We start from the raw sequence: 21932 nt of genomic DNA, 5'->3' as shown, positions 1-21932 counted from the left end.
AAGGGTGGGGGCCGTATAGGCTGGATAAAAAATAAAAAAAAACTCTCTCCTAATGAAAATGACTTATAAATGTGTGAGTAGTGAGTGTGAGTTTGTTGTTCGTGTGTTTGAAGCTGAGTTCAGTGAACAGGTCACAGCTCCAGGTCTCAGTTTACTGATTCAGCTCCTGCAGCTACACAGAAGCATCTCACACAAAGAAACAAACTGCTGTGACTTTATATCTGACCCCAGGCCAGAGAATAAAATGCTTTAATTACAGCAGAGAGAGACTCTCACTGCAGCGACGCATGAGAGGACAGATCCACAGAGACAGCAGCCTGACAGTCTGACACCACCACGAGAGACTGAGCACGCTCCAACGACTCCTCCGACGTCTTCACAACACTGGACACTGATGTTGAACCTGAGGGTCTCACACATCAGCACAGTAAACACATGTATTAACAGGCCAATGAAAAGCTTTAATGCCTCTGTGTTTTATGGACTCTGCAGTAAAAACTTTACAAGCAGCATGTTGTTCTGGAGGTTTATTAAGTCATCAGGTCGTGACCTGAACCAGTCTGATGCCACTACACTTATTATTTACAAACATTTGATTTTATCATTTCACAAATCAATCACATAATAAAGACAAAACATGAGGAAAATGTATTTTAAAACGTAGAGATTGTGCCGTCGCATCAAATGGATCAAATATAAATATATTTCAACTAAAGTTCAACTTTCTACTAATTAGTCTGAGACTTTCTATTTCACTTTTTAGTTCATATAATTTTACAGATCTGTAATTTTTCACTAAAATTTTCAATGATTTTCCACTTAACTTTTTTATTGTGATAAATTTATCACATAATTAAAGCTGAAGCCAAAAAGAGACAGAACTCTACTGTTTCCGAGTCAGTTTATTATTAAGTAACACGACCCAATCAACCAGATGGTGGTGCTGTAATTAAGGCCAAAAAATGCTATTTTGGAAAGGCCGTGCCCCCTCACACTGTGAGTCCGACAAATTCCATAAATAAATTTAGCACATTTCATCTCATGTTGTGACTCGTTATATCATGATTTTACTCACCATGAGTATTTTTTAAATCTTTGTCATGTGTACTATTTCATCTTTTTTTCTTGCATTAATGAGCTTCCATAAACAACAGACTGTTACTTATTGATCAGGCTGAGATTTAGTCTCATTCAGAACCTGATGTTATTAAAAGGAGCTGCAGGTCTGATCTCTCATCAGGGACGCTGTATGAAGTTGTGTATTTCGGTCAGAGTGTGATGTGCTGTCGCCTCCGTGGTAACAAACGTCTGTGGATCCACTTTATGGTGATAATTTGTTCCAGACCTGAACCTGGCAGCTCAGGTGGAGTAGCAGACAGAACCCAGCGCCTGGCCGCCACTCAGTCCGTGTGGTGAAGAACAGAAACACAACAAAGGATAAAAATGGATCCAGGCGGATATATGAGGTGGCACTGCCTGTGGAAACATGAAAGCTTTTACACGTTAACCCCCCCTCCCCTCTCAAACCACACACATAAAAGAGAGTTCTCCTCCAGCCCGAGAAGACGGGGACATTTACAGGTCCAGACTCGGCGTCTCCAGCCAGCCAGATTTTGATTCGGAGCTCAGAGGTGCCCTAGACGCTCGGCCTGGATGTCACAGCCGCATTCTGCGGGATGTGGCGTCGAGTCAGGCATGATGATGGCCTGGCAGGAGCTAATGGACCCAAGCCTCAGTGTCCTGGTCCATGGTGCGTTTAGGGACCTTTGTCTGCCAGCAGAGTCTTAAAACGATCCTTCAGACACGTCCAGGAGCAGAAGGAGGTGTCGACCTGGAGAACAGAAGAATTATATCATCATGTACTTATGAATAATAACGAACATGTGTGTGTGATCTGCAGAGGTCAGAGCCTCGACCTGAGCAAAACTCCACTTACAAACCTGCCAGTTTTGTTTCTTAAAACATCAACACATTTAGATACATTTTCACAAAACAGTTTGGTGTTAGGGTGAATTCAGCTTCAGTGATATCACCAACCTATTTTCATGCTGTCAATAAAACATGAACTTTTACTAAATGCTTCATCAGAAAGGAGGAGGAGCCAATGCTGCATCAGTGACACCCAACAAAAACAATTACACAAAAGTATTTACACAGAATTTTTGATTCTATGATTAATAGAATATTATCTCCAGTCAGCCCTGATTCAGCTCAGGATCCTAGATACCGTACCAAAGTGTCCTTTAGAGAGACACTATCCAGGTGCATTATGGTAAATGTAGGATCCAGTGTTTTTGAATGAAAAGATTTGACACACATTTAAACTGTTGCTTTATTCATGTGTCTAAATTCTTTGTCATTACCTTGACAAGGTGTCTGCGGGCGATGTCGGGCCTCCTGCAGAGTCCCTGCAGCCGTTTACACAGCTGCTCAGGTGTGGAGTACAGGTACTGTGCTACATTAAAAACAGCACAAAAGAAGAAACTACAGCTCCATACTGACCAGTAAATATACAGCTCACTCTGAACTGGGACAAATGGTGCCGTTTTCACACAGTCACATTATTGATCTGAAGTAGGAGGAGACAGAGACATGTCCAGTGTGGTTTTATTACCTGGGAATATTTCAGGATACACTAAAGCCTTGGGACACAGAGGATAACAGCCACAGTGAACAGCCTCCAACCTGTGACGTGTTAACACATGAAATGTTCAAAATACAATGTGATAAATTCAAACTACGTTTACTACAGGAGCATTTCCATTTCACCACCCTGGACACACATTTAGACCGCCGCCTGCCGCTCCTACACAGGAGACCGTCTCTCTGTAGTTGTTTTGTCTCTCTGTAGTTGTTGTTTTGTCTCTCTGTAGTTGTTTTGTCTCTCTGTAGTTGTTTTGTCTCTCTGTAGTTGTTATTTGTCTCTTTGTAGTTGTTTTGTCTCTTTGTAGTTGTTATTTGTCTCTCTGTAGTTGTTTTGTCTCTCTGTAGTTGTTATTTGTCTCTCTGTAGTTGTTATTTGTCTCTCTGTAGTTGTTATTTGTCTCTCTGTAGTTGTAGTTTATCTCTTTGTAGTTGTTTTGTCTCTCTGTAGTTGTTTTGTCTCTCTGTAGTTGTTTTGTCTCTCTGTAGTTGTTATTTGTCTCTCTGTAGTCGTTGTTTTGTCTCTCTGTAGTTGTTGTTTATCTCTTTGTAGTACTTGTTTTGTCTCTCTGTAGTTGTTTTGTCTCTTTGTAGTTGTTGTTTTGTCTCTCTGTAGTTGTTGTTTTGTCTCTCTGTAGTTGTTTTGTCTCTCTGTAGTTGTTTTGTCTCTCTGTAGTTGTTTTGTCTCTCTGTAGTTGTTGTTTTGTCTCTCTGTAGTTATTGTTCTGTATCGCTGTAGTTGTTCTGTCTCTCTGTAGTTGTTGTTTTGTCTCTGTAGTTGTTGTTTTGTCTCTTTGTAGTTATTGTTCTGTGTCGCTGTAGTTTTTGTTCTGTCTCTCTGTAGTTGTTGTTTTGTCTCTCTGTAGTTGTTGTTTTGTCTCTCTGTAGTTATTTTTCTGTATCGCTGTAGTTGTTTTGTCTCTCTGTAGTTGTTGTTTTGTCTCTTTGTAGTTATTGTTCTGTGTCGCTGTAGTTGCTTTGTCTCTTTGTAGTTATTGCTCTGTATCTCTGTAGCTGTTTTGTCTCTCCGTAGTCATTGTTCTCTCTGTAATTGTTTTTCTGTCTCGCTGTAGTTATTTCTTATTATATATTTTGCCTCCTCTTTTGTTTAACTGACTTTCAGGAAGTGCTGTCATCAGTCACAGTGGCGCTGGTCCTATTGTACTTTTGATTGTACTATGTTTGTTTCACAGAGTGAGTAATTTTAAATAGAAAATGTTTGATAAACTTATCCATGTCTATGACCTCTTACAAAGAACTACAGCAGTCCTGTTCAGACCCACAATGAAGACAACAATAGGTAGTACTTTGGTCTTTAGAGGACTTGACTTTTAAATTAAGTACTTAAGTACAGAGGAGGCAAAATATATAATAAGATATAAAATCGACGAGGAATAATAATTTTGAAGGTGTTACAGTGTCGGCTTTTGAAATTCTCTGGTCTGGACTGACTAGTATTTACACCCAGAGGACTGCGCTGCTAGCTACTAGCTTATCCCACTGTGTCACGCAACTACTCAACTAGCCAACTTCTATTTTTCCGTATCTGTCGAAGCGCTGAGGGGACAGCTCTGGAGAAAGGTCTACCATTCTGCTACAGAGGAAAAAACACTTTGCATTTCTTTAAACCAATCACAGTCATCTTGGGAGACACTGAGCCCAGGAGGCAGCAACGGTGGAACATTTTCATGTGGGTTGGTGAGCTCTGTCATTAAAATGGCTGATTCTCTGCAAGGGAAAGAAACAGTAAAAGAAGAACGTCTGCTGTGAGTTCTGATCCAGGTCTTGGTTAAAACTTATTCGATAGCTTGGAGGATGTTGTAAAAGGGAGGAAGGTGAAGAGGGGCAAGAGACCGGCCAATAGCAGGCTCATACCTACATCAGGTGAGTCAGACTACTATTTGTTAAACATCAAGTTGAGTAATGAGCAGTCATACCAACCACATCTGATTGAACTGATGTGAACTCTTGTAACCTATTTAAATATTTTGTAGATAATTGATGAATAATTGATGACTCTTCAGTCCGTCTCCTCACCATCTCTTCATGGAAACATTCATATTTAAACAGTTCATCTGACTCTGGTTCCACTGGATTCATCAGAAACAAAGAACCAGATTTAGAGACAGGACAGGATCTCAGGTCTGTTGAGTTCTGGATTATTGAGGTCAGTTCAGTTCAGTTGTCTGGTGTGAGTTAATGTTTTCAGGCATTTTATCAGAAATAATTATCTGATCTTCAACTGGACTGAATGAGCTCATCATCACTGTGGGGCAGAATTAATCAGAGTAAAACAAAATTAACAATAATGAGGATGAATGATGCCACCTCAGCTCCACCAACACCCAGAGGAGGATGGTTCTACTGGTTCTACTCTGATGGTTTAATAATGACCTCACACTAGAGAAAACTTGTTCTGTTATTGTATTGTCCTGAGCTGAAGCTTTTATTTTGTTGACCAGAGCTGAAGCTTTTATTTTGTTGACCTGAGCTGCTTCAGAGACAAACACTAGTCTTTTCTCCTCCTGGTGACATTCAGAGGATTTATGTGATTAAATATCCTTTCAACTGATTTTAATAATAAACTGAATCTAATAATTCATCAAGCTACGCTAACGGATGTTAACATGCAAAACATTAGCATGTAAACCTTTGTTACAACTGTTAATATCAAAACAAATTTCTGATAATTTAAAAAAAATGTTTTTATGAGGTAAAGAGAAGTATGTTAACATTGGTACAGGTATAACTTTATTGTGTGTCAAGTGTAAAGCTAATATTAGCATGCTAAAACAAATAATCTAGAATATATTTTCAGTTAACATGTTCATAATGTTTTTGTCAGAAAAGGTTAGCATTTACAGTAATGACAAAATGAAACATTTTAACACTGACAGTTAACATGTCAAAGTCAATGTTTTATATGAATGTATTGACATGCTAACTCTGCTAACTGGTTAAGTAATAAACAAGCTAAGGCTCAGGTGTGCCTTGAACATTTGGACATTATTGTGTTTACAAACTAAAGGTTAGTATAGTAAAATGCTAATATTAGTGTGTTCACATGCTAACGTTTTATTATGTCACATTTAACATTAGCTTGTTAAAACTGCTATATTTATAAATATTTAGCATGTTAGCCTGTTAGTATGCTAATTTCAGCATGCATTATTTTATGTAATATTCACTTCTGAATAAAAAAAGATATATTGACCTTAAATTTGTTTTATCTGGTACTTTAATGATGATTAAATAAGACGGAGAAAAGAAGCCACTGTGAGTTCTCTCCACCTGATCTGCTCTCACAGAACTCTGTGTTAAAATTGTGTTAAATCTACATTTCTCCATGTAAACCTTCCGTCACACTGTATGAACACCAGCAGAGCTCTGTGGGGGGGCCGAGGGTCTGGTCCCTCCTGGTTCTGGATCAAAGACAAACACAAACATGACTCCCCCCTCAGGGACAACACTTCTTCTTCTCTGCCATAATTAGCTCATGATTCGTTATCACAGGGAGGGAACAGTGAGAGGTCTGCGCTCATTACACAAATAATATATTTTTATTTATTTTTATCCACTGAAGTTGTCACTGCCTCTGGTGTCTGCTGCTGCTTCATTGTGGACACTGACTCACAACAGGTAACTCATTAACTTTAGTTTTAACTCTCATTCATTCATTGTTATAAAATTTGATCCCATGAAGAAAACAAAACAAAAACAAATATGCTAAACTAATACTAGCATGCTAATGTGTTAAGACTGTAACATGCTCCTCTGCTACATGTTAGCATGTTACCTAGTGAGCTTCAGTGTGTCCTGTACTCCGTCGTGGTAAAGGTGAAATGAAAAAAAACATTGGCATGATAACATGCTAATGTTAGCATGCGAACAAGATAACATGCTTTATGTTACTTTTGTCCTAATTGAATAATATTAGATAACACTGGGGAACAATTTGAAAAAAAAAATCTGTTGAGTTAGATTTTTATGCTGATTAAAACTAAAATTGGCATGCTGATTCCAAAACTGCAGTCAGTTTTTTTCTAGCACGTCAAGTTTTTTCTCCACAGCTTACCCTCCAGATAAGCAAAGTTCCACTGATCAGCTGTAGTAAGACTTGCCAGCTGATTACGATTGGACTCATCAACAGCTACGTGGCAACTTGTTTGTGCAGTCACAATGAGACAGTGCGGTGAGAGGAGTGTGCAGCTCCCAATAGGTCAGTACCAATGTTCCCCCTAATTTTTCATGTGTCTGGGCACACACAAGCTCCCTGAGCACACTGAGGGCCATTGTGAGCAACACCAGATGTGCCCGCTGTGGCCACACACCAGTATCACACCTGATCAACACCTGGGATCATAGCAAGTTACATGTCTTATTAAAAGAATCAAATTACAGCAGCAATTTCCATTCGTTTACTTTTACTATAAGTGATTTGGCCCACTGAAAATGAAATGCACTGTTATTAGCTCGCTAACTTGCACGGTGCCGCGGCGCGTATGGGAAGGGCACCTATGTAAGCAATGTTGCATCAGCAATGCTGTGATTGGCTGCGTAGTGTAAGTGAACCGTATCGTATCATTGGCAGGGCATCTGTCACTCACTGTGTTACACTGCAAAAAGTTACAGATAAAAATGTTATTGCTCTAATTAATTTACAGTTTATGTTGAATTTTATTTTATGCGCTGTATAGATTTTCTTGTGCGCTGAGAATGTGTGAGCAGTGCGCGATTGCGCAAGCGCACAGCTGAGAGGGAACACTGGTCAGTACTATCAATATCTGCAAACAGAAAGCTGGCATAGTGGGAATTAAGAGGATTTGTGCTGGTTTTTCTCTTAACCTTGTAACCATGGGTATACCGTTGTAAGTTCTATTTCATTTTATGCTGTTTTTTTAGTTTTCAAAGCTTGTAACTATTCCATCTTAGTACAGTATTTTTCATATGTTTTAAGAAAATGGGGATCCTATAGTTCAAAAACTTGACGTGATAGAGAAAAACTGAGATCGGTTTTGAATTCCGCACCCAAAAATTAGTTAAAAACAGCTGTCAGACCTAACTCAACAAAAATTGTGTTCCCCAGTGTAATGTTAAATGAACAATGTTGTCTAAAAACTCAAAACACAAATTTGGCATTATATCTGTTAGCATCTTAGCATTAAAATGATAACTTGCTAACTCTCATACAGCATGTCAATGTAATATATGTGTGTCTTTCCACATCAGCTGAGTTCACCACAGGTGGACTCCAGAGAGAAGGAGCAACCTGAGCTAAAGTGTCTGAAAACTTCAGTTTTTATTTTTTGATACTTGTGTAAAACTGTAAAATTCAGCTATGACTGTGGAGGACTGAGAGAGAAGACTGAAGACTTTCTGACTGAGTCTCAGCTACAAACACATTTGACATGAATCAGGTGAAGATCAGACGATCAGATCACAGCCCTTTGATTGGCTGTGCCTCAGAGAGCAGAGTGTTTGATTGGTTATTTGTCGTTCAGCCTGCAGCTCAGATCCACCTGAAAGACTGAGATTAGAGAGTCTGCTGCAGAGTCCAGGTGACTGAAGTCTGAGCTGCAGGCGGAGTCCCATTTCCACACCTATTGGACTCTACAGGACCCTACAGGACTCTACAGGACTCTCCAAGACCCTGCAGGACCCTGCAGGACTCAACCAGGTCTTTCAGAAAACACCTTGATCTGATGAGACCACCTGATTAAAAACAGTTACTGCACTCGGAGGCTGAGGGATCACTGAGTTTTACTACAGACACTGAAGCCTACAAACTCAGGTGAGAAGAGAAAAGTAAGATCATTAATTCTTTTGATAGGAGACTCGATGGAGAAGAAACCTGGTGCTCAGTTAGGTTTTTTTTTACCTTCTGTCACTGTCTCACACTGACTTTCTGTCAGTGAACTGAAAATCTTTGACATTAAAATAACTGTCAGCTGCTCGCTGACACGTTTACTGTGTAACCGCCTCTGTCTTTTGTCTGCGACTGTCTAATATATTTCCATCAGATCAGTCCATTGTGACCAAAATGTCTGCAGATTTATTTGTAATAAAACAAATTATTTTACTTTTAAAATCTATTTTTAAAAAAACATCAGTATCGGATTTTTTAACCTTAAAAGTTGAAAACAAATAATTAAATCCTGTCTCATTCTGTCGGACCATAAATCATTTCACTCACATTGCGACTCCGAAGAACTCGTGTTTGGCGGTGGAGACGACCACGTCGGCCTGACACAGCACTCTGAGGTAGTCCTCTTTACTGGATTGAAAACCCCAGTTCAGGATGTGAGAGTCCAGCAGACGTCTGGCCTCCGAGAAGATCTCTGCAGAACCACAGAAGAGGAAGCGTACAGGTGAGACTGAGTCTCCTCAGGTAACATGAGCTCAGAGACAAGTTTATGTTCTTCACCACAAACGCCTCTCCTCACAGGTTTAGAGCATGTTTCATACTCACAGTAGTTAAACCCAGATACTGTGACAGGAACAGGGTAGGTGTAACAACAGGAAATAACACAATACAGACACACAACGAAAACACAATAATGAAATACAGTTAAACCTTTGTGGCTTTTTGTTTGTATCATTTTATTGTGAAGGACAACAAACTAAAAATAATATAAATCGTAATTTAAGTTTTTATTTTTATCAGTGTCTGTTATAAATATTAACACTGAAAACTCAGAGTGATCAGTTAGTGATCAGCTGATGATATTGACTGTCTTTTATTTATTGTGTATTATTATTTATGTAAACTGTGAATAATGTGTATCAACAGGCTTTTATAAAACAGGGCACATGATCACTGGTCACGCGTTCCATGAACAAAGTGTATGATGAGAACTGTTCTGCTCCTCATCATCTTCATCAGTCTAAACAACAGATTTTCTTTCTCCACGTTCTTGAAAGAACATCTAAAGGTTTAATCATCGTCCTCTCACAGCAGGTGCGTTACCTGAGTGCAGTTGCTCAGACCAATCAGAGTTTATTTGATCTTTACATCAGGAAACAGTGAAGCTGTCGTTTCATGGTTCATAAATATATAAATGTCAGTTAGACATTAATCTGCATCAGAAATAAAGATGAAATAATAATCAGTTTAGTGATCAGTTTCATCAGCTGTTTTCTCTGTGTTAATCATTCTTAATAATAATTAATCATTAATTAGTTAATTAGTAAGTTCTGTCAGTTGTATTTTGTTTGTTATTAATTAGAAATAAAAGAAAATGAGACACAGCTGATAATTAAATCACAAAGTAAAGATGAGATAAAATCTGTGTTTTTAAAAAGCTAATGTTTATGAATATGGACATTTATGAGCGCAGCAGGAAGACAAACAGGTGAGGGGTGAAAATAATCAATACTCTGACCCTATTAACAAAATCAAAGTCGATTAAAATTGTCCTAATGTGATTGCCTTCCAGCGCTTGTCGAGCTAATCAGTAAATATGAAGCTGGATTTACGGTCAGTGTGTTTATGCTGCAGTAAAACTTTATGTCTCAATATCTCAGAGTGTGTTCATTTCATTAAAACACACACGTACACACACACACACACACAGTCATTATAGCATCATCAGCTGATGATACACTGTGTGTTTTATCAATTAAAAAGTGTCCTGAGGCTGATGCAGCGTGACCTCTGACCTTCACATAATCTAATAACACAAACAATCAGTTCCCTCCAGACAGAGTGAACACAACGAGTTTTAAAGGAGACACAAAGTCACACAAACTCTGTAGCTGCAGAGGGAAACCTGAGCTTTTGGTTCTGACCAATGAGGAGCTCTGTTATTGTGCAGGTGATGCTTCCACCTGTCAGGTGAGTCTGCTGCTCAGCGATGAAGCTCATGGACGATGACGAGCTGAATGTGTAACACAGTCACACAAACCTGACAGATGAATTGATCAATTAAAAATAAAACCAGTCAGATTATCAATTATTTTATTGATGTGTTGTTTGTTGATGTTGTGTTTGTTAAATCTTGCTCTTTGTAGCTTTTATTTTGAAAAGGGTTGTGTAAATAAAGAGAGTTGAGTGTGTGTGTGTACCTGGGACATCAGTGAAAGTCTCTCCGAGCACCGACAGGTGGAAGTGAAGTTGTTTCTCCTTCAGTCTGAGCAGCGTGGAGAAGAACAGCTCGGGGTTTTTATCATGTTCCCTTCAAACACAAACAGATCCTGATCAACAGTAACCTGAGGAGAAGGAGGAGGAGGAGGAAGAGGAGAAGGTCCCTGGAGGCGTGTTGTTGACGAGCAGCAGGTGGAGGAGTTCATGCTCCTCCACCTGCTGCTCGTCCTTGACGCCTTCAGGTGCTGAACAGATGTTCACAGCTGATAATCTGGAACCAAAACGTTCAAGAGTGTTACTGAAACAGATGGAGCTTCATTTAAAAAAAACAGTTAAACGCACAAGAACAAAATTTGTGTGTGAAAATATTTTAGTATTATAGTAAATTTGTATTAATAATAATAATAATTTGTAAGTATTTAAACATAATAGAAAAAATATTTGGAAAAATATTATTTTTTAAAAAATTGATGATAAAACAAATAAATTGAATTAATATGCAAGTGAAGGGTTAAAATTGTGAGGATGAATATTTGTTTATTATGATCAGGACTGATGGTTCAAAAAGTGACAAGTAGAGTAGAGTGTGGACATTAAGGAGCAGATTGTAATTTTGTGAGACTGAGTGCTTTGTGTTTTGATTCTTAACAGTATTTCTACAGAACATTGTTTCATAATCTCTGTCTCAAACACTGACCTTTAAGAGCTGCCGGAAAAACAAACAACTGAACCAAATGAAGAGGTAACTGATTTAAAAACAGATGGTAAATGATGAATTACTGCTGTGGAAACCACCATTATACTGAATTTATTTGTCAGTGAGCAGATATTTACTTTTTATTGTTTTCTTCTAATGTTGCTTTCATTGTTTTTTTCTTGTTAAATATTTTAACAAATTATTTGATTAAAAATCTTTTCACGTTTTTCCTGGACATTAAAGACCTGTCACTGTGTAAACTGACTGAGGCGTCGTCTATCGTGTGCTGGTCTGAAGGCGACCCGTCAGGCCTGTGGTGAGAGAGTGAAGGTCAGAGCGAGCAGCACCTTGTGGATTTCCTAAGGTGAGGTATTAGTGAGCAGATTATTTCTTCTCATTTTCAGCTCTCAGCCTCTCGTCTCCCCCCGGACACAGATAATTCCCTCATTTCCCCTGAACCTCTCTCTGCCGTGAGCAGCCAATCCCTGCGCTCCCCCAGAGCCGATACAGACGAGGACAAAGACTGAATGAGAGGAGATAACACAGCTCCCATCCCCCACCCCATCCTCCTCATCCTCACCCCTCTGAGAGGAAGAGAGAGAGTTAATTAACTGTCAGGCTCTTCGTCAGTGACACAGTTAAAACATGAATCTCTTGAGCTGCTGCTGCTGATGATGATCTGAAACAATCAGTGGTTTAATCGATTAGAAAACGATCAGTCATTGATTCTCCACAGTAACAATCTGCTCATTGATCATTGAACTTCAGGATTTTCATCTTTGTTGGACTTAACCCTGACAAAATGTCTATTAATCTGTTAATTAATCTATTAATCAATTAATCTTCAGATTATTTTCTTTTGATTAGTTGATTCGTCAAAATGTTTGAAAACTGGTGACGACCTGAATCTAAATAAATCCACGAAAACCACCCTGAAGATCTGACACTGATTTATGACCATCAGTGATAAATCAATGATCAATCAACAGAAAATAACTGGTAATTGATTAATTGAAACTTCTCTGACTGCAGTAAATCACAGTAACTAAATCTTTGGGTTTCAGACAAAACGACACATTTGAGGACCTCCAACTCTGAGAAAATACAGACACATAAAGGTAAACTGAATCATTTATCGACTAATCAGGAAATAAATGACAAATTAATCAATGACAATAATCGTTAGTTCTTTATGGAGATGTTTTGAGGGAAACAGATCTTCCGGATTCATTTATCTTCAAACTGATCGGTGGCATTTCAGTTTTCATGTGATTGAAGCTGAAACTAATGACTTTTTAATCATCAATTAATTATTTATTTTCTTGATTTATTAATCGATCATTTTGTCCATGGACTGTCAGAAACCAGAGGACAACGTCCTGTTTTCTCAAGAGTCTTTCTCCTTTTGTCTGTTGCAGCTTTGTGTTGCTGCTGCTTGTCAGTTTATTTTGAAAAGACAAAAGTGAGGTGAACATCATCAGTGTGACATCATCACCTGTCTTCATGTCACAGTTGTGTCATCATCTTCATCCTGAGCTGATTGAAAGCTCTGATCTGAGCTCAGTTAATTGTCTGTTTCATGTTTGTGTTCGTTAATGTTTCAGTTTTCAAAACACAAATTAATTATTGACGATGTGTTCACTGTCCAGCCTGAGACTGTGGACTAAACGGTTTCACCCTGACACCATCTCTGTGCTCCTTCAGCAGCATCATCATCATCATCATTATCATCATCATCCACATGAAGCAGTGTAAGAATAAATCCAGATGAAGCAGTGAGCTCATTAATGTGCCTGACGAACCAGAAGTCATTAAATATTCTGCTTCATGCTGAGGTTTAAAATTCAAATACTCTTCACTCATGTTCACAATGAGACTGAAGCAGAGCTCGTTAACACACATACACTGCACTGCACTGTAAAACACGCTGCACTGTAGAACACTGCACTGTGAAACTCGCTGCACTGTAGAACACTGCACTGTGAAACTCGCTGCACTGTAGAACACACTGCACTGTGAAACTCGCTGCACTGTAGAACACACTGCACTGTGAAACTCGCTGCACTGTAGAACACTGCACTGTAAAACACGCTACACTGTAGAACACTGCACTGTAAAACACACTGCACTGTAGAACACTGCACTGTGAAACTCGCTGCACTGTAAAACACACTGCACTATGTAGAACACGGCACTGTAAAACACTGCATTGTATAACACTGCACTGTAAAACACGCTACACTGTAGAACACTGGACTGTGTAGAACACTGCACTGTAAAACACGCTGCACTGTAAAACACACCGCTCTGTAAAACACACTACACTGTAGAACACTGCACTGTAAAACACACTGCACTATTTGAGTGTTGGACACTGACTTTGTGAACTCAAAAAAACCTTTCTGAGAATTTTAAATCATGTATCAGAGACATGATTCTGAAAGTAAAATAATCCATGATGTTGTCCATGCTGTGTTGCTGCACATTGCACATTTTTGAATTATGTTTTTTACATTTTTATTGCACACATTTTCTATTTATATATAATTATCTGATCTTCAGCTCTTGCTTTGCTCTATCTATCTTTATATTTTTTCTTACATCTTTATTTTCATGAACCAAAACACCAAAAAGCAAATTCCTCCAATGTTAAAACCTCCTTGGCAGTGAACCTGACTCTGACTCTTCTATAAAATCTTTCAGCAGTGTGAGGGTTTGAGTTTCTTCAGACTTTTCTGGTCCTTCCTGAGCCTCCACAGACAAACTGATGTTTCTTCACCACCTGCTGTTTGTTGTTTTATTTTTTCTCTTTCAATCAGACTTCAATCCTCTGGAGGTAAAAGCTGATCCTGATCAACATAAAGCTCTCACACAGATTTAACCCCCCCCCCCCCCCCAGCAGCATGAAGCTCCGGTGCTGCAGCATCTTCACCTGAAACAGCTGTTCACCTCCCCCCTCCTCCCCCCTCCTCCCCTGGAAAGCAGCAGCAGCAATAAGACGGAGCTGTAATCTGAGGATCCAGGCCACACACAGATTAAACATAAAAACAGATGAAATGGAGAGAAGCTTCAATCAGAGAGATTAACAGAACATCTCTGTGGAAATCCTCCGTCCTACCAGAATAAAAGCGGCCTGCTCGTCGCAGCTCTAATCCATCTGTGTTTTGCTCAGTTCAGAGCAGATTACATGACGGCTGCTTTTGTTACTGATACAAGAGAAGGTGAAAAACACAGAGAGGACGCTCCACTTCATGTCCAATAATCTGATTTAAAAACATGTTCTGATGAAAAAACTCAAAGCTTAAAATGTGATTCAAGTTTTTTACAACCTGTAAATCTGAGTCACGTCAGCCTAAAACTGTATTTTTACATAACACCAGGATTAAAATGTTCTTTACAAAATAGCGTCACACTCACACTACAGGGATTTTAATATTCACTTGACATAATTACAACTATATTTTTGGAATTGTAGGATTTTTTTTCATAAATGTAAACCTTTTGTTCACATTTTCTTGTAAATTAACATCACAAATCAAAATGTTATAAATTATTTTGATTATATTAATTCTACAAATTCATAATGTCAGGACGTCTTTATTTAACTTTTTAATAAATTAAAACATTCATTTTGTTTTCTTATATTACAGATTGTTCTTAAATTGTGAATTTTTCATGATCAATTTTTTTTTCCTTTACAAATTACATTTCTTTTAAATTACATTTTTTTGTAAATTACAACTCTATGTTCTCATAATATCATGACTTTCTTTTCACTCGTTTCCCGTTAATTTATTTACTAATTATTTTAGTTAAACAATGACTTTGTCACTTATGATTTTATTTCTGGTTATTTTAAAAACATTATGCCGGTTGTTTCTTTCTTTAACAGTGGTCCTTAAATGCCATCACACAATATTTCTCTGCCTTTTTACATAACATCATGTTTCAATTCTGCAGCTAAAACCATTTGTACGACGTCTGTACAGTGAAGACGACATGTGACTGAGAGCAGGAACCTCGTCCTGTTTAACTCACCACCTGTGGGGCCAGACAATATGCAGAGGTTTGATCTGGTCCTCAGAGCCCTCCTCAGTAACAGGATTCTGCTCTGTTCTGGGTTCAGATGTGGACTGATCTGGATTCTCCTGATGCTCTTCAGACCTGTCAGAGTTAAACAAAACTCATCAACAAAATCCTGAGGAGACGATTCAACTTGTCACCATCAGGAAAACCACATCACACAGGTTTAAAGAGAAGGAAGACATGTCTGTCTGTCTGTTAACTACATGTTCTTTACTCACAGATATAACAACTTTTTGTGTCTAATCTTTTTGGATTTTTAACATCTTTTATCATAATTTTGGGACCTTTTCTGATTATATAATCTTTTCTCATTTTGTGTTAGTCATAGAAATTTTTATGAAACAGAGACCAAGTCCAAAACCAAACCATTGCAAGACCATTTTCAAGACCATTACTGTAATCATAATAATCATAAGGCTTGACATTTACATTATTCCTCTGCTAAAAAGAAAAGCACTATTTAGAAATGTTAGTAAAATACAAATGGATGTACAGTATAGACTCAGTGACAGAAGACAATACTTTGACAATACTTAAGCACTGCAATTCCATATCACTGACCTTTAGAAAGGCTCGATACTGGGGGCAGAATGAAAAAGAAATGTAAAAACACCTTACTGCTACTACATTATGACTCCCCAAACAGTCACTGATTGGCAAATTATACAGTGGGTATTAACTTGTATGATCAGTATATGGTCAGTAATAAACAGAAGCATTAGTCTATTAGTCATATTGAAAAATATATTTATTTCAAATGTAAAACCAACAGGCCTGCAGTAGAAAATAATTTCCCCATTTTACACGGTGCTTTCAAAAATAGCAACCAGTGAGTGCTGTCACAATCAATGCATGAAGAATATATCAACACTTGAAAGGTGAGTCTCTGATGAAAAAAACAAAACAAATTTACTGTATTTGAATTTTTTGGTCATTTTTCAAAATGATTCACCTCAAAAGTGGTGAGGCAGTATGTAAAATTAACACCTGAAAATTATTGAGTGAGTTTAAATTAGAGTGTGCTTGCATTTTAGAAAGATGAGAGATTGCAACATTTTGTGAACTAATCGTGCTTGGTGGGGACTCACCCACCAACCCTCGTCCGTGCTGCAGATTTCAGAGAGGGCTTTGTGGTCCAGAGATGTCAGGGCCTGTATGTTTTTGTAGGTGCTGTTCCAGCGAGTAGTGTTTGCTGCTGTAACAGTCTTATCAGTGCCAAACATAGCCTCAAACTTATCTTTAAATTGTGAGCTGCTATGTAACAGTGTTGTGAACCGGGACGTTTTAGCAATAGCATGGGAGATGTTCCTCCTTCATGCCATCATTCACAACTAATTGCAAAGAGTGAGCAAAACAGGAGAGACGCTCAACTGTTGACCAGGGTAATTCTGTGTCTTCCTCTGAATTCATGTCCTCCCACAGGTGTTCATCATCCAGATTTTCTTCCTCACTCTCACTTTCATCAGAATGCTGCTGTGGCATCTGGACCTTGAAAGCGCATTTCATATTGGCAGCATTGTCTGTAATGATATAGCTTATCTTCTGACGAATACCATATTCTTCCATAATTTCTTCAAAGGCACAAGCAATTTGCTCTCCAGTGTGTCTTCCTGTAAAACGCCTGCAGTCCAGCAGGTAGGACTCAAGTGCGTAGGAACCCTTTGATTTGCAGCACACATGTGCAGTTACACCAAGAAAAGAGCGTAGCCTGCGATCAGACCAGAGGTCAGCTGTTAATGACACAGATGACTGGGTCTCCAGTTCCTCCAGAATAGTTTGCTTGACCTTGTTCACCAGTACTTACTGTCCATAATCTCAAGAAAGTTTCTAAATTGTCCATTGTCCACAATTGACAGAGGCAGACAACAACCAATGATCAAATCCTGGATGATGGCTTCATTGATGGCTTGTTGCCTCGGTGAATGTAGGCTATAGACCTGCACAGTCTGGGTAAAGGAGGCAATAGTTGAGTGTGAAACATCTGTCTCTTGCCCTGCTTTGTACTCCAAGAACCTGAAATACGGGGGGGGGGGGGGGAGAGATCTTTAAAATTTCTGCTTACACAAACATCAATCACATCAAAAGGGCAATACTTTTCATAATGGTGCAAGATGTACAGAAAGCAAAAGTATCTCAGGTGTATATATTTATATAAAATCTATACCATATTTAATTGCAACATAGTATGGATTGAACAGAATAACACAGCACAGAACCTGCTAAAGTCTAAAGTCACTTTTGACACTGGTGCAACAATGTTTTTCAGATGGTTACACAAGCTCATGCTTTAGTTGGAAAAATGTAATTATCTTTAAGTTATTGAATTACATTACATAAACCAAAGACTGGGTGAGCAAGCGACAGAGAAAGGGACGGAGCTTGCGACTCTCAAAACACAGCACAAGCAACAGAGCTGTCTTCTTTGGATTAGGTAAAATATTAAATAATCTGTGTGTATTCAAAATCCAAATTATCACAGTGTTTATAAAAACGTGAAGCAGGATGTTTAATGATGAAACTGCACATCATACGTAATCCTCTCTATGTCATTTGTAACTAAAATTACCAAATCAAATAAAACCACAAGCACACCAGTGACTGTCATTTGAGTTTTATAAATGTAACTTCGCTAAAGACCGACTCCAACAATCTGCCAGTGGCGGCTCATTAGCAAGCTAACCTGTAGCATTAGCTTAGCTTCTGAGAAATTAAATAGCGCTGACAAACTGTTGGTCATGTGTTAAACTTTTGCTTATGGTAAAAAAGGAGAAACGGAGCACATAGAGCTTCGTATTAACTATATTAATGTTGTGTTTGTAGCTAGCTTCGCTAGCTTGACACTTACTTTTCCTTATGTTTTCTTTCAAGGTGACGATAAAAGTCCGGCCGTCTCGGTTAAAGTTGCTTTCCAGACATTTCACGCTGCTGAGTGTTTTTTCTTTCCACTCGATCTGCAAATAAACTCTTTGTGTTTTGAATAAGCAAACCCTATCACTGGTGATTTGGACCCCTCTGCGGCCGCAGACGGTTCCCTCCTTGCTCCCTCGTCTCCTCATCCTTGGCACGTAGGCGGCGGGTGGTGGCGTTAAAACTTTCAAAGTAAAAAACTATATTGGTTGCATTTGAATGTGGGATTTTCACAAGCAATTGCAGTTAAAAAAGGATGTCACTGCAGCTGTGGTCTCGACTGGTCTTGAGAGAAAGTCCAGCTCGTCCGAGACCGAGACAAGACCGAGACCTACCACAACACTACCCCTCCTGGTGAAACTGCATGAAGCTCAGGGGTCAGTCTGCGCCATGATTTAGTGACAGCCCTGTAGCATTCACTAGTTATAGGTGATTTGACCACGCCCACAGACATTTCTTAGCCAATCATGGACAAGCGTTAGATAATATCTGAGCAGTAGATTTGTGCTGCGGTCAGGGCCCTCTCACTATGATATGGACCAAGTTTGGTGGGGCTTGGATGAAAAATGTAGGATATGGAATCAAAAGTATGTTCTGCATATAATTCAAAATAGCGGACATTTTTTCATGACAGAAATGGGCGGGGCCTACACCTGTGTGTTTAGGATCATCCGCTGAATCCACTGACACCAGTTGTTCTTCTAGGCCTTACAGTTCCTGATATTTAACAAATACGTACCAAAATATTTTGCTATCTTTTGTTACCTGATCTGTCACCACATGGTGGCGCTATTACTATTACCCTATTACACTAATACAGCAAGTTTTAGTCTTGTGGCTGTTACAGTTTTAGAGATATCATAATTTATTGTCACGTTTCACTCATTTCCCACTGACGACAATTTAAAAAATATATTAACAACCAAATGACCAGCCTACCACAGGTAGAGAAAACACTAAAGACTTTAAAAACTTCTGAATTCACTGGTTTTAGAGACTTTCCAAGACCAGAATCCCTGATCAGAAATCCTGAAACATGTGCTGTATATTTGTTTGGACTTGACTGTTGTTTGCATCTCCTGCATTTTTTTGTACTATGTGGATTGGTAATGAGGTTGATTATAATCTGTATAATAATAAGATAAATCTGTTTACCGTGGAGTCTCAGGTTCATCAGGGCTGATCTGCTGATGCTCCAGCTGCCGGAGGACCAGTTTGTGTTTGGGCAGCAGCCTTTAAATAAAGAAGAAATGTTCTCATCAGTCAACAACTACAGACAAACGCTGCAGCCTCCAACACTCCTGAACGCTCCTGAACGCTCCTGAACACTGCTGAACACTGCTGAACACTGCTGAACACTCCTGAACGCTCCTGAACACTCCTGAACGCTCCTGAACGCTCCTGAACACTGCTGGACACTCCTGAACACTGCTGAACACTCCTGAACACTGCTGAACGCTCCTGAACACTGCTGGACGCTCCTGAACACTGCTGAACGCTGCTGGACACTGCTGAACGCTGCTGAGCGCTCCTGAATGCCAATGAACACTGCTGAATGCTGCTGAATGCTCCTGAACGCTCCTGAACACTACTGAATGCTCCTGAACGCTCCTGAATGCTCCTGAACGCTACTGAACGCTCCTGAACACTACTAAATGCTCCTGAACGCTCCTAAATGCTCCTGGATGCTCCTGAACGCTCCTGGATGCTCCTGAACACTGCTGAACACTGCTGGACGCTCCTAAACGCCTTTTCAACAGTGATGGAGGATGAATGAGAAACGTTGTGGAGGAGCTGGCAGCATCAGACCTAAGGACTGAAGACCAGAGCAGACCAGTCCAGGTCAACATCACTCTGTCCCAACCTGATGTTCTCTGTGGTGGAAGATTATAACCAGCAAGTCCAGAGTCCAAGTCCAGACCAGTCCCTGGTCAAGTACAAGTCCTACAGTTTGACCTGAGGTTCCAGTCAAATCTACTTCCAGGTTTATAACCAGCAAACCAGAACCCACAGCAAAAACCAAAGACAGAAAAAAAAAAAGAAAAGGGGGGGGAGGGGGCAATCATTCAATGCGTAAAGATGATTCATAGAAACAACACAAGAACGTAGATAATATCTACACATGAAGACAAAGACAGACAGTCTTCAATAGGAAAATACAAGGAGACATTCAATATGAAGACATGAGGACATGAAACATGAGGACATGAGGACGTGAGGACATGAAGATATGAAGACATGAGGACCTTAAGACTTAAAGATTTCGAACCACTGAAATATAAATGAGGAAGATGAGACATCAACACATGAGCAGATATTAAGACGTAAAAACATGGACAGGCAGACAGAGACAGAGACAGAGGGACAGACAGACAGACAGAGGAATAGATAGATAGACAGACAGACAGAGGAATAAACAGACAGGAGAATAGACAGAGAGACAGACAGACAGACAGACAGATTCACTGGGCGCTCTCTCTCTATTTCTGTCTCTCTCCCCCTCTCTCTCTCGATGACTTCATGCCATTAACTTTGTATTTTTTCTCTCCCGTAGTTTGTGCTTCTCCTCTCTCTCCCTCTCTCTGTCCTCATTCTGCAGGTCTCTCTGCCTCGGGAGCAGCAGGATCCAGATCCACCACTACTCATCTTTACTATTAACCACTGTTACCTGTCATTATTATTGATAACACCATTACCTACACAGCTGTTCCTGGTCTCTCTCTCTCTCTCTTCTCTCCCCTCTCCTCCCCCTCCCCCTCTTTCTATCTTCTCCTAAACCCAACCGGTCGAGGCAGACGGCCGCCCACCCTGAGCCCGGTTCTGTTGGAGGTTTCTTCCTGTTAAAAGGGAGTTTTTCCTCCCCCCTGTCACCAAGCGCTGCTCTTTGTGGGAACTGTTGGGTTTTTTCTCTGTAACAAAGTAAGGTCTTGACCTGACCCTGTAAAGTGCCTTGAGATAATGTAGATTATGATTTGGCACCATACAAATAAAATTGAATTGAAAAATTGAACAGAGGAATAGACAGAGGGACAGAGAGACAGAGACAGAGACAGAGGGACAGACAGACAGACAGACAGACAGACAGGCAGACAGGCAGAGGGACAGACAGAGAGACAGAGAGAGAGACAGACAAACAGACAGGCAGAGGGACAGACAGAGAGACAGAGAGAGAGACAGACAAACAGACAGGCAGAGGGACAGACAGAGGTACAGACAGACAGACAGACAGACAGAGGAGTAGACAGACAGACAGAGGAGTAGACAGACAGACGGGCAGAGGGACAGACAGACAGACAGACAGACAGACAGAGGGACAGACAGACAGACAGACAGAGGAGTAGACAGAGAGACAGACAGACAGACAGGCAGAGGGACAGACAGAGAGAGAGACAGACAGACAGGCAGAGGGACAGACAGAGAGACAGAGAGAGAGACAGACAAACAGACAGGCAGAGGGACAGACAGAGGTACAGACAGACAGACAGACAGACAGACAGACAGAGGAGTAGACAGACA

The 21932-nt window shown here is 39.7% G+C and overlaps 1 protein-coding gene across 5 annotated transcripts in view; it reads right to left on the bottom strand.

Annotated features, from left to right (window-relative positions):
- Positions 1–512: 512 nt before the first annotated feature.
- The window catches only part of gtdc1 (glycosyltransferase-like domain containing 1), a 35850-nt gene continuing 14430 nt past the window's right edge, over positions 513–21932 (bottom strand). For 4 of the 5 annotated variants that reach the window (XM_071472555.1, XM_071472559.1, XM_071472557.1 and 1 more), the window contains 7 exons: positions 19572–19649; positions 15462–15587; positions 10708–10817; positions 8837–8981; positions 2615–2685; positions 2364–2455; positions 513–1831 (listed from right to left, as the gene is read on the bottom strand). In XM_071472555.1, coding sequence (XP_071328656.1) covers positions 1757–1831; positions 2364–2455; positions 2615–2685; positions 8837–8981; positions 10708–10817; positions 15462–15587; positions 19572–19649 — 697 coding nt within the window. In that variant the 3' untranslated portion in view covers positions 513–1756. Of the gene's footprint in view, positions 1832–2363; positions 2456–2614; positions 2686–3992; positions 6066–8836; positions 8982–10707; positions 10818–15461; positions 15588–19571; positions 19650–21932 lie in introns of those variants that run through there. The other variant, XM_071472558.1, reaches the window with a different exon arrangement.

This window comes from Trachinotus anak, unplaced genomic scaffold (assembly GCF_046630095.1).
Source record: "Trachinotus anak isolate AG129_WGS33_773 ecotype Australia unplaced genomic scaffold, CSIRO_AGI_Tana_v1 ptg000039l, whole genome shotgun sequence".
NCBI classification, from domain to species: domain Eukaryota; kingdom Metazoa; phylum Chordata; class Actinopteri; order Carangiformes; family Carangidae; genus Trachinotus; species Trachinotus anak.
This window is presented reverse-complemented; position numbering and strand designations above follow the sequence as displayed.